This window comes from Cariama cristata, unplaced genomic scaffold (genome assembly GCF_000690535.1).
Source record: "Cariama cristata isolate BGI_N322 unplaced genomic scaffold, ASM69053v1 scaffold2712, whole genome shotgun sequence".
NCBI classification, from domain to species: Eukaryota; Metazoa; Chordata; class Aves; order Cariamiformes; family Cariamidae; genus Cariama; species Cariama cristata.
The window spans coordinates 39,238-55,398 of record NW_009604232.1 but is presented as its reverse complement, the minus strand read 5'-3'; the positions used below and the strand labels follow the sequence as shown (position 1 = coordinate 55,398).

At 34.9% G+C, this 16,161-nt stretch overlaps 1 protein-coding gene across 1 annotated transcript in view; it reads left to right on the top strand.

The window, feature by feature from the left end:
* Positions 1–15,616, top strand: part of METTL15 (methyltransferase like 15) — an 89,620-nt gene extending 74,004 nt beyond the window's left edge. The window contains exons 3-5 of the mRNA XM_009695491.1: positions 4,919–5,110; positions 7,201–7,379; positions 15,171–15,616. Of these exons, the coding sequence (XP_009693793.1) occupies positions 4,919–5,110; positions 7,201–7,379; positions 15,171–15,616 (817 nt within the window). The remainder of the gene's footprint in view (positions 1–4,918; positions 5,111–7,200; positions 7,380–15,170) is intronic.
* The last annotated feature ends 545 nt before the right edge of the window (positions 15,617–16,161 follow it).

Here is a 16,161-nt window from a genome sequence, read left to right as displayed (position 1 = left end):
CTTTTTCCAAAGCTGTAATTAATTTTTTTTATAAATCTGGGAATGTAATGGCCAGGTTTGTTTATAAATCGATAGAAGTTATCATTTTTATTTTTATTTTACTTCTTTGCAAACACGAAAAACATGCCAATTTTCCATTTGTCAAAAGTAATTTAAAATTTTTTACAGAATATTCGGGTATGTTTTTTGAGAGGGGCATTGCACTGAGGCAGAGTAATGCTCACAATAATTTCCAGGTAGGATGCTGAAAGTTCCAGAAACTTTGTGGTTTGCTTCTGGATATGCCTGGCGCAGTGTTGCCATGAGTAAAAGTCACAGCTATCTGACAGCTGCTGAGTGACCTAGGTGAAGTGAGTCAATGACATCAAACCAGGTCTGTACCAATATCCCATTACAGCTGGTGCTAATTGGCATCCCTGTTGGCTGTCTCAGTGGAGTTACTGAATCAAACAAAGCACCAGATTGGTCTCCTCATTTGATGTGCATTGGCAAGAGTTGGCTGAAAAACTTTTTTTTTCCAGTTCTCTCAAAGAAACCATTTATTCTGGTTGAGTAGAAGGTAGTTTTCACTGTTGACAAGGGATCATCACTTCCCAACTTTCTGTGTATTCATACATAGAATTTGTAAGGGGAGCAACAGTGAAAGATCAGGAGCAAGTATTGTTACATACACATAAAAAATGCTGAAGCACCATGGAAGCATAATCGTACTTTTCTGTGAAATTACTTGAATGATTGATGTCACAGCAACCTCTGTGACAACAGAGAGAAACGGAGAGATAAGGGAAAAGATTCTTCTCTGTTTATTTTGCAGAAGCTTTATTTTCCTGTGCACATCCCTCTCAGCTGAGTAAAATAAAATATTTTTATAAAGTGTTGTAGACTACTGGAGGTTAACTGAAAGCAGAAGAGCCTGAAATACATTAGGAGATTTCAAACTCTTTCTCATTCTGCGCTTTCATATAATTGAGAGGTGTGGATCCAATGCCATCTATCAGAATTACTATGCTATGTGTCATAGTATAATATAATAAAATACTGTGTTACGACCTGAACAAAGGATCCTGAACCCAAGGTTCCCTGTTATTTTTCAGCTGTAGCAAACAGTACAAGAATTCTGCAAGCTCTTGAGGTGGTTGTGCAATAAAATCTATTAAGGCCCCAACAACATATGTAGTAGCTGAAGAAACTTCTTATTTTTAAAATTGGCTAGATTGTCTGTGTTCCCAGTGTTCTTTTAAAATCTTTAATACTTTTTTCTTGGAGAATGTCAAAATTAATAGAGGGAGTGAGCATGATGAATAATTTGAGAAGTTAGAGGTTGTTTGACAGTAGCAGTTGGGAATTTATCAAAAATTACCATGCTATTACCACGCACACAGACACAAGCCAAATGAGAGCTGAACATATGACGGGTATTATCTGCTTTTTTACATCCTCAGTCCATAATCTCTGAAATTGTCTTAGCTTTCTACATAGGTATCTTCCAGTGGTTTAGTATTAAACCCTGCAAATCTTACTTCCCCATTTATGAGAGGGGCTAAAATCTCTTCACAGCTTTTTTTATGTTTCTAAAATATTCTGAATATGTAAAGTGCTGTTCAAGTACTAAGTTTAAATATTTTCTCTTAAGCAAGACAATTGGATTTAGTGAGATTGTAACCTTCAGAGATCACCTAAACTGATTAAAATGCTCTATATGTGACCCTTTGTAGTCTTAACAGCTTTTGATGATATCCCCAAGACCCTCCTAGAACCCGCATTCAATATAATGTTTTGATATGCTGTCTCTTCTCAGGCTTTTTTTAACTGTAAGCTTCGGTGTTTTATTTGGTATTTAGGGATGTTCCCTGGTTGACCTTTCCTGCTTTTTCCACTAAGCACTGTTTTTGCAATATATTAGGACAGAAAGGGTAATAGACAGATTTTCACACTAGGTAAGTATGGTCATGGAACATAAATCCTCTAATGCCCAAAGAAAATGTTGGAACACTGAAAAAGAAAGCAAAAAGAAATTCTACATACCTGGGGAGAGCAGAAAGCATATGGCTGTAGGAAATAATCATTTTTAGCATAGGGCACACAGGTTTTTATTATTTTTTTGATGTTATTCTGGAAACAGGATTTACAGATGATGTAAACAAAAATCTGAAGGCAAAAGGAATTCAGGCTAAATTAAGCATTTTTAGAGAAAATCATACGTGTAACAGGCAGTTATTATTTGAACATATGCATAAATAATAGTAGATAAAGGAAGAGTTTTATTATATTCTAATAAATGCTTCTGAATGCTTGGTAAAATATTTTTCTTTAAATGTGTCATGCTCATAATCTAATAGATTAGTCCTTGTCATCACTATCATCATTGTTACTATTCTATTGAAAAAATGAGTTGATATTTGTATTTCCTTTCATAACGTAATAAATCTTTCATATCTGTGGACTTGGTTTGATTAATTGAAATGTATGAGATACCCAAGATGCTCAAAATTGTTTCTTCTAGTCCAGAAAGAAACAGGAATTCAGGGAACTGGCCTGAACATTTTAATATAGTCATTATAATCTCATGAAAAGCATCTGTTTTCAGTAAAGATTTATATTGATGAAGACACCTATATCCTCTATTGATACACAGAATGCCACGTATAACCAACATGTTATATACAGAAGCTATAATTTCACTCAGCTGAAAGACTGACATCAAGATGTTGATCTAATTCTTTTTCAATCTTCTTTTATTTGCAAACTCCAAAACATTTTTCCAACTGAAGCATCTCTCTATCAAAGAGTAAATTTCAACTTACTTCAAATATATTTCTTTTTTAATTACCTTTTCCTAATCACAGAGGGTTGACAGACCACGAGTCAAAGGCCACTGTCCCAAATATCTTACCATCTGCATACTTATGACTTGTTTAAAGAAACTTAATAAAATGTCTAGCATGTTATAAATATAGTTCAGAATAATTTTTCAGATTGGTTGGTAACACAGTTCAGCACTGGTTCATAGCTGCTGACATGGATTACTGTCTGCTGAGAGAACTAGACAATGGCAATTTATAATTTTTTCCAGATCTCATTTATTTCCATCTCTCACATACAGAATTTTAAAGTTAATTCATTTGTAGAAGTTGTAAAGTTAGAAATACTGCCCAGTTGGGACAAAGTGGTACAGATTTTCAGGAAATTTCCCCTCATATTGAGGGGAAATACAATCTCAAAGCTATAACTACATAGCTTAAGTTGGTTTAAATATGTTAAGTGGATCATTGTGCTTTTCAGGAACTGTCAGTTCTGATTAAGCTGAATAGTTGTATTTAATTATGTGCTGGACGGTAATCAATTCAAAAATACCTATGTGTGATCACATTATCCCTCATGAAGTCTGTTCATTCAAGGTATTTCCCTGGTTTTGTGCTATGTTAAATAGGCTGATTCATTCTGCTCTAATGAGGATACCATTGTGTAGCTAAAAGCTCTTCCATATGGTTGCGCCCATAATGTCTTCCTTTTAATGGAGCTTTTTCTTTCTCTCTCTCCTTCTTTTTTTTTCTTTTTTTTTTTTTTTTTTTAAATCTTGGTAGCATTTTCTCACTCCAGTTGGATGGGTGCAAAGAAGTTTCCGATTCCCTGTTCGTACACTATTTTAAAACTGTAGCCATTGGAGTTGACTAAATTGTGTCATAGTGCCAGTTGTCTTGATGTTAAACTGACCTGAAAGAAGGATTAGATGTAAGCTGATATTTTGAAGAAGTTTTCGTTTCAAAATTACTATAATGCTGAAGTGTCAAAAGATATCTGGGCAGCTGTCCTTTTGTAGCTGAAACAATTAAAAGAGTTGCTCGCTCTATCCATTCACTACTTGCCCATGTAACTTAGAAAAAATTATATGAGTTAACCTAGGGGACCTTGTAATAATTTGAATGCTAATCAATGGGGCTGAAGAACAGTTATCCAAACTGTAATCAAAATTCAGATGTGGAGGCAGTGGCTTCTTTTAAGGGGCAGAAATACATTGTTTTGCAGACACTGCTTAAAAATGCAGCAACACATTGGTTAATTTTTTTAAATCTGTGAAATTCATTGAGATTTTGAGAGACAGATAAATTATTTAATTGTAAGTCACTTTATATATAAGCAACAATCAGAAGTCCAGGTTTAGACACCTAAGAAAGCATTAGGCACCTCAGAGCTGTGTCATCTTCTCCCTTGCCGTGCAACTTTCCCTTCCCAGTATGGGAATATTAAGGAAGAACCACCTTAAACCTAAGAAGGACGCTAAACACAAAAATGCATGTAAAACTCTACTCTCCCCAGTGATTAGGTGCCTGAATCAAAACTACACTGAAGTATTTTGTCTGCTTGTGATCCAGTGCACCTCAGTTGCCCAATTATTTTTGAAACAGCAAATACCACTAAAAAGAAGTGGTATGGCAGGAACCCAGGATTTTTTTCCTGGCAGGTAAGTATTAACTGCAAGGCCATGCAGTCGTGTTCCATCTTGTCTGCTTCTCCTCTAGGTCGAAGAACCATTCAGTTTTTTCCGCACTTTGGCCTCACTTGACCAAGGGCCCTGCTTAGCACAGCAGGTACCTTGGAGGTCAGGGCATTCCTGCTGAATGTGAAAGGTATCCCTTTGAGTTCCTGCGTGTTGGAAAAATGAAATTTTACTCAGGTTTCCATTTCTTTGAGATCAAGCAGGAAGGGAGTAAAGAGTTAAAGAAGCTGAAGTAGCTACTGATGGGTGAGTTGGACCAGTTTTCAATGTTGACATATGAAAAGTACTTGAACTATTACTTTGGGAATAGCCCTATTGCTTCTGAGACAAGTGAGTGCTACTGTCTAATTCCTGCTATACAAGGAGAACACTGCACTGTTACAATTAAAGTCAGGCTATTTATTTGTTATTTTCTTACAGGAAACAGATTCAAGCTCTTCTAGGACAGTTTAGCCAGTCAGAGGCTTTGTTAATCTCCTCTGGAGTGGAGCCAGGGACTCTAGATGGAGTTCTCTTGGATGCTGGCTGTTCTTCTATGCAATTTGATACACCTGAAAGAGGTTTTTCGCTAAAGAAGGATGGACCTTTGGACATGAGGATGGATAATGACAGGTACCTGTTAATAAAATATTTCTCCTTGAAACTCAAACACCGTGTGCTCAGCAACCGCTGAGCATTTCATTTCCCCTTAAACTGAAGAATTCTCATCATCAAACCACATCTAATTTTGGACGAGTATACTGTCTGTCTTTTGCCACAAAGCTTTTTTTGATCTCAGTACTTAGAACCCTGGTTATTGTCTTTTCTTTCAAATAAGAGGAAAATTCCAGTGATAAGTAATTAAACCAGTAAAATTTTTGTTAACTATAGCATTGAAATTTTACATTCTTAGAGTGTATGGTATACAGTCACAGGGGCACCTCACTTTCAGAGGCCTGTCTTCTCCCTGTTATTTCTGCAGTTTCTCAGACTGCACTTGATCTGCAGGCTCACAACCCCTCACTGCAGTCCCTTTCCTTTTCTGCTACACTTACTATTTGTGGAACCTTCACTTGAGCACGTTCACTTGTTCCCTCAGGAAAGGAGCAACCTCCCTCTTTTCTGCAATGGCTATCTGACCCAGTTACTTCTCTTTAATAGGAATGTAGTATATAATAAATAAAATCCCATCCATGATATCTCCCAATTGAAATCAGATAGCAACATTGCTTTTAACACACTAGTATAATGTTGTCTTCCATGCCCATAGATTTATTGTAAGGTTTCCTTAGCAATATTATAAGCTTCCTTTCACATTGTGTGTGGGGCACATCAGGCTTACTTAATTTTCAAATTAACAATTACTAAATAAATCACCTCTATTTAAATTATTAGAATTGGTGTTTAGTACATTCAGGAGCATGAAAATCAATGGTGGAATAGTTTTTACTTATGTAGCAGTTTTCATCTTCAAACAACCTAATATATTTCTGTAGCATTGTGCTTTTTACTTGAGCAACCAAAGATCTCAGTTGTGTAGATGATGGCAGTAATTGTATAATGCATTGCTGGGAGAATGAAAATTTTTGCTTTGTGTTTTGATGAACCTGGAGTCTTAAGAAATACCATTTGATCTTTCATTGCTCACATAGAGCCGATAGAAACTGAGGCTTCCTAAGGAATTATCTTAACACATTAATGTTAATGTTAAGTTTTAACACAGCAAGTTTCATGATATTTGCTTTTTCCAGTTTTGTTTAAAAAGCTCATGTGATCCTCCTGGAATTCAGCCCTCAGATTTCATGAATCTGAACTCCAGGCTTATATTTGCATCATGAGAATACATACATGGATCAGGAGCGTAAGAACAAAGGATACCTGTGGCATAACAAAAGCCTTACACTACGGTTGTTGCTATGATACTACTTGCCTCTGATTTCTAAGTTTTGTTATCTTTTGTAAGATACTGCAGGAGAGTAAGAAATGCCTGAAAAATATTCTGCACATTCATGTCTTTGTAGAAGAGAATTTGTTAAGTAGGTTGTATGTTTTCTCCGATTAGTAAACCCATATATGATGTTCATAAAATACCTTGAACTATTTCAATAGGAAATTGTCACAGATTAAAAAAAAAAGTATGGCTTATACTGTTTATATTGTAATAATTCCTGTCGTTTGTAATACTAGGTCATGTCTGTTCTCTCAAAATAGTATTTGGATATATATTCTTATGCCTTTTAAGTGAAAACTAAAGTTAAATTATTTTCATGAACAATTGTTTTCATAGCAGAGGATGTGAAAAAAAAATCCTTGAAATCAGTTCTGACTAGAAAACAACGTATAATGCAAGCTGACTAAAATGAACCCATAAGTTTATATTCTAAAGCTGACTAAATAAAAAGTTACACAACATTTACATTTTAACATGATACTGAAATGTGTTTATTCTTGTCAACTCATTAAGCATAGTTTATGATAATATTTGGAAGTTTCAGCTGTTCTAACTGGTGTTAAGGAACAAACTCCATTTAAAGTAGCAAGAAAAAAGATTTAAAAGGTGCAAGCTATATCTGTTTTCATAGGGTTGCTGTCTCTTAGTTGAAAACCTCAAAGGCACTTGTATGCAGTGTGTGTGTTTGACTTTATGTCTCAATGCTATGAAGCTTCACCTCTTGTCAATGAAAACTGACGTCAGTGAACTAATTGGCTCTTCTTGTGCGTAGGTATCCTGACATGCCCACTGCTGCTGATGTTGTGAATGCTTTAGATCAACAGGCGCTTGCGTCCATCCTGAGAACATACGGGGAGGAGAGGCACGCCAAGAAAATCGCTTCAGCCATCGTTCAGGCACGCAGCATATACCCCATCACCAGAACTCAGCAGCTTGCAAGCATTGTTGCAGGTACCCTCATTAATTCTTCACAGTGGCTGAGGAGAAAAAATATTAATCCCCAAAGTCCCAGAGGGATCTATTTGTACTTGAAATCATGCAGGATCTAATCCTGCCTATTCTGCTCTGATGTCAGCTGTCTTTTTTTTTTTTTAAGCTCCTACCTTCTATATTGTAGTTTGACGATTAGTTTGATAATAGATTTTACATGAAGTGATTTATCATTTTGCGAACCAAGTTGAAACACAGAATGACAGCAGCCTAGGGAATTCTTTATCCCAGCTATTGATAAGCCTTCAAATATCAGATATATCATATACCTCTCTTAGTTTTAAATTTCTACATTGTAATATTTTGGGGGAAACTACTTTGTCAGTTTCCAGTTATGAATGAAATCAGATCGTTTCCATCTGCTTAAAGAACCAGGAAGCAAAAAGTAAAGCAATACATAGCTAGCTTCACCTTGCGAATGCAAACTAGATCAGCCTGAAGCGACTATTGAAACACTTCATCTTACTTGCTCTTCACTGTAAACAACTTGAACAAAACGTAGTTAGGCAGGAGCTGTGCTCACATCAAGAACCTTCATTTTTGTGTTCTCAAGTGAAAATTTTCAAGGAAAAATGTAAGACACAAATCCTCTTCATTAGCATTACAATATGTAATGTTGGCATTTTTTTTTAACCAAGAAATGAAAATTGCTGGGTCTTGTCACAAATAAGTCTAAACGGCTGACTCCTTTGAATATAGACCTTTAAAATGGCTATCTAAATTTAACATTTGCTAAAGAATAGTGTTAAATGTTGTATCAGTATCCTGAAGACTTCTAAAAAAATATATTGTATTCATAAAAATCTGTGTTACTTTAACTGGAAGATTAAGGGACTTACTTTTAATGACCAACAAAGAAATTAAAAGATTTAGATTTGTATAAGTCAAGATATTTTAGCAAAATGTCCAGTCAACTGAGGCCCAAAGTTTAGCTGATACAATTAAAAGATGTGAAGATAGTGCTTGCTGTTGTAAGCCTTTGCTGTAACTATAGTGAATGTGAGGAACAATCAATCTTAAAAAACCAAAGAGATAAAACACTATGAGTCTTTTCTAAAACTTGAGTTACATTTTTTAAAAAGAGTTACATTTTTAATGTAGTCATTGTCATCAACATCATGAACTAATAATTTAGTTTTGTCGCATGTATCTCATGCTTTTTGAAAAATTGATTAAAACAGTGTACCATTATTGAGATTGAAGCAACTGTATTGCTACACTAAAGATGTAATGTGTTATAGGCTGTAAACAAGCAACTCAGTAACTTCTGAAATAATTTTGTGCACTAGCTTGAAGTAAGAAAATAAAAATATTAGTGCATAAAAGACAGTGATTGAAGATCCCGTCATGTTTAATAAGTTGCACGTGAGTCATCATTTAATGGTCACTTTCTGTGACAATGAGAAGGATTTTTTGTTCTCACTTTAAACTCTCTGCTATATTTGAAGAGCAGCTTCATATGTGAATCAGGTATACATCATACAGTATACATACCAAAGACAATGAATCCAGCACATATCTGCCAAGACAGTAAATGTGTATGTTTTGTGTGCTTTTTTTTGAAGTATGCAAGTAGTTAAAATAATTACGGGACTGTTACACTGATCCCTGTTTGGGTAGAACTTCTTCCAATTTTAATTTGATTCCTCCAGTAAAGAAGCACAATGGTGGATCCTACTAGTTTTTAAACTGATTATATCCTAAGAAAATTTCTGGTAACTGTAATATATTTTAGTTAATTTATCATCTGTCATCAATATATATTCTTATGCAAAATGGTATCCATGAAGTTATTGAGGTAAGCCAGAGCTGAAGTGTCAGAGAGCACAGCTACAGGATCCTCTTAGTGGCATAGCACAAAAAAAAAGAACCCTGACTAATTCAGGACTTTACCAGAGTAAAATCTGTGACTTATTAGTTAAATGTCAAGTCCTTTAAAAAATAAAATATTAATTAGAATAATAAAATCTTGCATTTTAGATTTTGCAGAGTCTATGCAAGCATGATTATCTATCCAGAACAGGATCAATTTTTTTGCCTAGTATAAGAGCCAGAAAAAAAGCAAAAAATCTATCCAATGAGGCTGGGTATTTATGTCCCTTTCTCTGCTGGTGTCAGTACCTGAGAATTCATGTATAGACCATATTTCTTTCACATGTTACAGATTACATTGGCTTCAGATTTTCTAGAACTCCAAAGTTTTGTGTTAAGGTCCAGCTGATAACCAGATTCCCAGTGAATCTAGATTTAGACTACACTGAAATTGGAAAACTTCATTTCTGTTTATAGAATGCTAGACTCTGGTCCTTCCTACCGCTCTCCAAAAGGTTAGAACATGTATTGCTGTTGCTAATTGATTGGGAGATAAGAGTGAAGGATGTAATTAAACAAACAAACAAACAAACCAGCTCCACAACAATTACAGAACAATCAGACATTTCTAAAGCTTGTATTAGCAAGAGTTATAATTTTAAGGTATAGCTGGAAAAAATATGTAAATAGATCTGTTTGTCAGGATTGCCTACAACAGCTTGGGGCTAACTTGGGTATCCAAGTGGTCTCTTGCTCTCCATTGTCCCAATTCAAGAAAATAATTCCTTCTATTTCTTGATGTAGAACCTGAAAGTTCTCTCTCTACATACTGTGCCAATGAATAAGGTCCTACAAAAAACCCTAAAAAAAGTTTGGTGCTTTTTTTTGTTTTTCTAAATGTTGTCCGAAAGGCTTCTCATCCATTTAAATAAGGAGATCTCTGTGAGCTATGGAGTCTGCAGTTTACGTGGGAAAAGGGAGGTTTTTTGTTGAGTTGTGTGAACATCATCTCTTCTTGCAGCACAGTCGAACTCCGCTCACTGTTTGTAATTTTCACACAGCTATCTGCAATGATGAATGCTCTGTAAATACTAAAGATCAGTAGTTCTCAACTGAAGGTCTATGAATAGATGTGTGGAAGTCGATTAAGAAGCACTTCCTAATGGCTTTTGCTGTAGCTCATTGAGTTGTTTGCAAACAATAGGTTTAACTCGATGTGCAGGAAAAATGGTTAAAAATAGTGAAATTTTTAGAATGTAATTTTAATATGCTTTTTACGTACAACTGATTATCTGTTTTTATTTCTTTTCAGTGGGTAATATACCTTGTTATCTATTAGTTTTTGTTAAAAATTTAATTTTTCTCAGTGTTATTTAGATACATAATCTATTAACAGATCATTTTGAGATCATGTAATCATTTCGACTCAACTTGAAAGGAATTGATGATGAGATATTAAAGAAATTTGAGAAGTTTAAAAATAACTTCAATGGGTAAAGCCAGTGTCATTCAGATTGGTTCACATTTATAGACTTTAATTATCAGTTTGGAATTTATAATATTGCCTGAATTTCAGATGAGTGAGAATTAACAGTGTACTGAGGGAGCCTAGACAAAAGGACATTAGTTGCGTCACAGAAACTTATTAAATGCAATGCTAATTCAACAGACGGATTCCTGCAAACAGGTGCACAATCTGAATTAATTTTTAAACTCTCCCACTCTCATACACTCTAGGGACTTTAATGGTTCATATTGACAGGCACAGCACATTGCTAATTTTATTTACAAGCTTTAAAATTTCAATACATTTCAACATGTGAATCTATTAGGTTTTTAAAAGTGTAAGTAGCATCAGGGCATCCCAAAAACTAAAAATGATAATTTCTCTCACTGGGATTTCAAGCCAGTCATCTCGCCAGAAGCGTGGTGTTTTTATGAATGAAATCCATTTTACAAGCTTCCCATACAGTTTTTTGTATATTTTTGTACATTGTACAGCCTGTTACCAGGAAGGATTTTCTTTTAGTGTCATGGTAATTGGAGGGGGCTGGGTGAGAGATTTTGTGCCTTAGCAGAAAGCACAAATAGGTTTTTATTTAACTATACCAGAGTACTTAAGAGCAGGGTAGGGAAATTTTTCACCCCTGGAACATAGATCAAAATCTACTGCCTTTACTAAAAAGATGAAGGCCAGTGTGACAGAAATCACTACCACAGATTACATTTATTAGTTAATCCCAGTTTCTGAAGGCAGACCAGTAAGTCTTTGAACTTGGAAATGGTTTGATTTTTGTTTTAGTTTGGGGGCATTCAATTCCATAAAGCTGCAAAATAGCTGCATTTCTTTACCAGTTTCCTGAATATTAGTATTCTGTATTGTTATATATGACCTGCAGTGCTGTTTGTGCATGTTCAACTGAGGCAAGTAAGGTTGTATTATACTTGCAGAATATATCTGGTCTTTAATTTCTTTTTCTTCCATGTGTGATAAATTAATTCACAGTAATAAATTAATGTCACAGTTAATCATCATAGAAGATTATTGCAAGAAGACACTGCACTCTACAACAATGGCAGGACAAACGGAAGAATCTTCCAAAGACCTGTTAGTGTCCTAGTCATCCTGGTAGCCTGGGTATCTCATTTCTTTTGTTTATCTATTCAGTAGTGCCATTGCAAAATAGCAGTGTTCATGATCAGACTACTAAAAATCAGTATGTCATGTCTATTTAGACTTTTACAAAACCAGTTTTGAAATAGATCTTTATATCATCCTTGTTTTTTCAGATAAGTAAAAGATATTTTGGTGACACAGGAGATAAAACTTCCGGTGTTTTACTAAAATTCCAATGAGATTGGCTGTGGAAATTTAAACAAAGGATCTCATTTTAGGCTTCTGGTTTTATGGTTAGATCCCAATCAAGAAGCACAGTCAGTTTTGTACCTAAATTACATGCTGTACTCTTGTGGCTTGGCTTCATTTTTGTCTGTGATACTTTTGGAAACTGAAATACTCTTAGAATATCAGAAATGGATCATCCCCAGAAAACCAGCAGTATTTTTAGAAAATACTTAGACTGCTAAAATATGATAGTTAAAAATTCTGGATCTGCTTTGAGAAGTGAACACCAGCTCTGGGAAGTAACAGCCCAAAATTGAAAGTATAAAACTGATGCTCTTCAAGTGACAGCTGTAAATTGCTCAGCAATGGGCAGGAACCATACAGCTGTAAATTGTTCAGCAATGGGCAGGAACCATACAGGTAGACACAAAAAAATACACCCTATTTTCTAACCCACTAGCTTGTTAATAGCTAATATTTCGTAAGGGAACAGTGCTTTTTCATTCCAGTTACAACTGTTTTTGTAGAGTGAACATGGCAGCAGTGGGCTTGGTTTTGGAAGGAGAGATGAAAAGAGTGAGGTATGTTTTCAATGGGTTTAAGATTAGGCTTAGAAAGAGAGATCTGTTGTATGAGATCTTTTATAAGACTAGTATTTTCTTATTCAAGGGACGATGGCTTCTGTAATTGAATTCAAAAGATACCCAGGTATGTGATGTTTCAACTTCAAATTCCATTGAAGAAAAATGCTATTATGACTGAAACCTAAGACAAGTCTTAGGGAAAATACAAAGCTATGTATATTTCATCACTTTTTGCATGCTGTGGGAACATGCCTATCCTATGGTGGTTTTGGATACGTTACATGTTGATTTTAAACCCTACTGTTTCATTTAATAACTATTCAAGTGTTCTGAGCATACTAGGAGTGTTTGTAGCTGTTAGTTGACCATTTAAAGAAAATTGTTTATTTTGCTCAGCACAGCATTCTTTTATGTTATGCATTAAGAGGCAGTTTTCATCACACACAGATGGCAGTCAATGGCTGTTTAAGGATTCCATTTTTAAAGAATCTATTTTTAGGTATGTAAAGAAATATGGAAACAGATACTGTGCCAGGTAGTGTAAGCTTGATGTCAGTTAGTTTTTTAGGACATCTTACCTTCTGCAATTTCGAGTTCTCCATTTAGTTCAGCACGTTGATCAAAACAGGCTTTGTGACTCCTCCAGTCATGGTACGTTTTTTTTTTATGATTTATAGTAAGTATAGAACATGGTGTTCCCAAAGACAGAAATGATATTAACTAGTTAGTGTAACTTTTTCTAGAGTTTTGTAAGTGATGGAGGCGCCTGGTTCCCACACGTTAAATCTATTTACTCTGTTTTGTGAAACAGTTTAGAGCCAGAAATTCCTGTGCAGTAGTTTGTGTTGGGAGAAGTTGATCCTGTTGCTGCTTTCTGTCTTAAAGGATTCAGACTATAGGAATAGGAAACAGCCACAGCTATGACGGGTCTCTTCAGTTAATCCAAGAACTGTAGCCATTAGAGTCAGAGGAGATGGGGAATGTAGTTTGGACAACTGAGTAAGCAGAAATGCATCTTAGATACATCGCACACATGATAATAACTTTGTTAATAATGATGGAATTTTTAAATCCCGTTATTGGCATCTCTCTTTGCCGAACACTGATGATCACTTGTGTGTTTGCAATGCCAAACACACAAGTTTTCTGACATGCGTAAAATCTTACCTTTAAAACTCTCAAGAATTCCACTAATAAATTATTTTGTGCCAATATACTGGATTAAATTTTTTGCAATCACCTATGTAATTGTGAATTTAGTCAAGTTGTTTCAGAGGTACCATGTTCCCTTTTTTTACTCCACTATGTACAATATCAGTTAGTTGATTATGAACTGCATTTACTTCAAACCCATTGCTTTATTATATTGTAGTTTAGCACTGACATGGAATTAAGACATTTTAATACATATATACCAGCTGTATTGCCTTATCTCTAATGGGCCCTCTTATTTGGAAGAATAATTCTTTCCAGTTATGCACTAGCATTATTCATTCAATTTGTCTTTACCAGACTCCTTTAATAGATTACATAATTACATAATAGATTATAAGTTTACTCAGGTTTCACAGATCTTGTAAGACTCTTGCACTTTAGTCCCTTTGATCCATCAAATCTGGCTTCTCTAGCTTTTTGCTCTGTACTCAGATAATGAATATTCAAGCCAAAAATACATTAAATAATGATATATTAAAGTTTCCATCAAAATTTCAGTCGCTACAGACTGGTATAACTCATAAGAATTTTGGAGAAAGGAAGAGGGAGTTTTGTGCATCTAGTAAAAATTATTTAATCTGGTGATTTTTTGTCCAACAAACTCATACCGTGACATGTTCTGCTGTACAGGCATGTGAAAAAGCAACAGTATCAGCTGCATTTTCTAAATTTCTCAAGGTATTTTTGTGAAAATTTGAAGAAAAACACATGTGTAGTGGTCAACAATTTTTATCCCCAAACAAGGATGCTTCTTTTAAGCTTTAAGTAATTGATTGAAAGATACTTATTCCCAGGTAGACATTGTCTTCATCATATCTCTGCCTGTGAAGAAATGCATAATTATTTAGAAGGCAAAAGTTCAAATTGTGTCCATTGAATATTAATTTTTTTTTCCCATAAAAGCATAAAACCAACCACCACAAATACTGAACTGACATTGACTACACTGAGCTGTAAAGTGGGACTTATCTAGCCCACCTTCATTTTTTCCCTATTTTGGTTTCAGCCATCATTTTGTATTTTAAACTTGTGAAGCATTTTGTGAAGGAATTTCTGTGAAAGATTCTAGGAAAAAACCCAATACTCAACTGCTAGCCAGCTCAGTTTAGTAGGGTTTACTTCCAGAAATGTGAATGCAAAGCGGAAAATAGGGATATATTATAAAGAAGGAAGATCACCAGGGTTCAGCTGTAAGTATGCTTTCCTTTAGAGTCATCATGCATGAGTGGATTAGTGTCAGGATAGCAATGTAGAAATAAAAAGGTATTAACATATATCTTTTAAAATTTATGACAGGTGCTTTTCCAGCATCTGCACTGTATGCACGAAAAGACTTGCTTCAGCGACCTACACATGTTGCTACCAAAACTTTTCAAGGCCTGCGAATATTTGTAAATGATGAGCTTCATGAACTCTTTATAGGGCTGAAGACAGCTGAGAAGTTTCTAAAACCTGGAGGTCGCCTTGTAGCTCTCTCCTTTCATTCACTAGAAGATCGTATTATCAAACGTTTCCTTCATGGAATAGACATGACAGAAAAGTACAATCTTGGCTCAAGACAAAAGATAAGGCAGGCTCTGAAAAATCGCTCCAAAGAAGAAGATACAGAAGAACTTCCCTGTGGAAAATCCAACTCAAAGTGGATTTTTATACAGAAAAAAATTCTTACACCCCGGTCCAAGGATATTCAAACAAACCCAAGAGGAAGGTCGGCTAAGCTAAGAGCTGCTATTAAACTCTAAAACAAAATATATGATTATATAATTGTATAATTTCCTTAAATTTTATTTTCCAGAAGGCTAACTGGACTGATAGTATCAAACTGAAAAAATAAAATCTGTTAGAAAACATTTCTTTCTTACCTTTGTGCTTCTTTTTAATTAGGATATAGTGTAGAGCATCAAAAGGTAAAATAGAGGTAGGTAAGTGGGTGTTACTAATTATACAAAGAAGACAGCTTTTTAAAAAGAGCGTCAAACCCAAAGTTTATAAAAATTACAAGTTTGATGTATTTACAGTATTTCCTTTAGATTAAATTCAAAACCCTGACATTAACAGTTCAAATTCAGTAGCTTATTGAAACAGACACATTTTTATGGGGGTGGATTGCACAAACCTAAGTCAGGTGGCTAGTTTAGTCTACAGTAAGTTTAAACTAACCTAAGAATTCATGATATATAAGTCTTTGTATCTCAATTGACTTGTTGCATGAATGCCTGTGAAACAAGAGCTAGTTCTTAGATAAATTGATATCAGTATGTAATGTTCTATCAAAGAATTTGTAAAT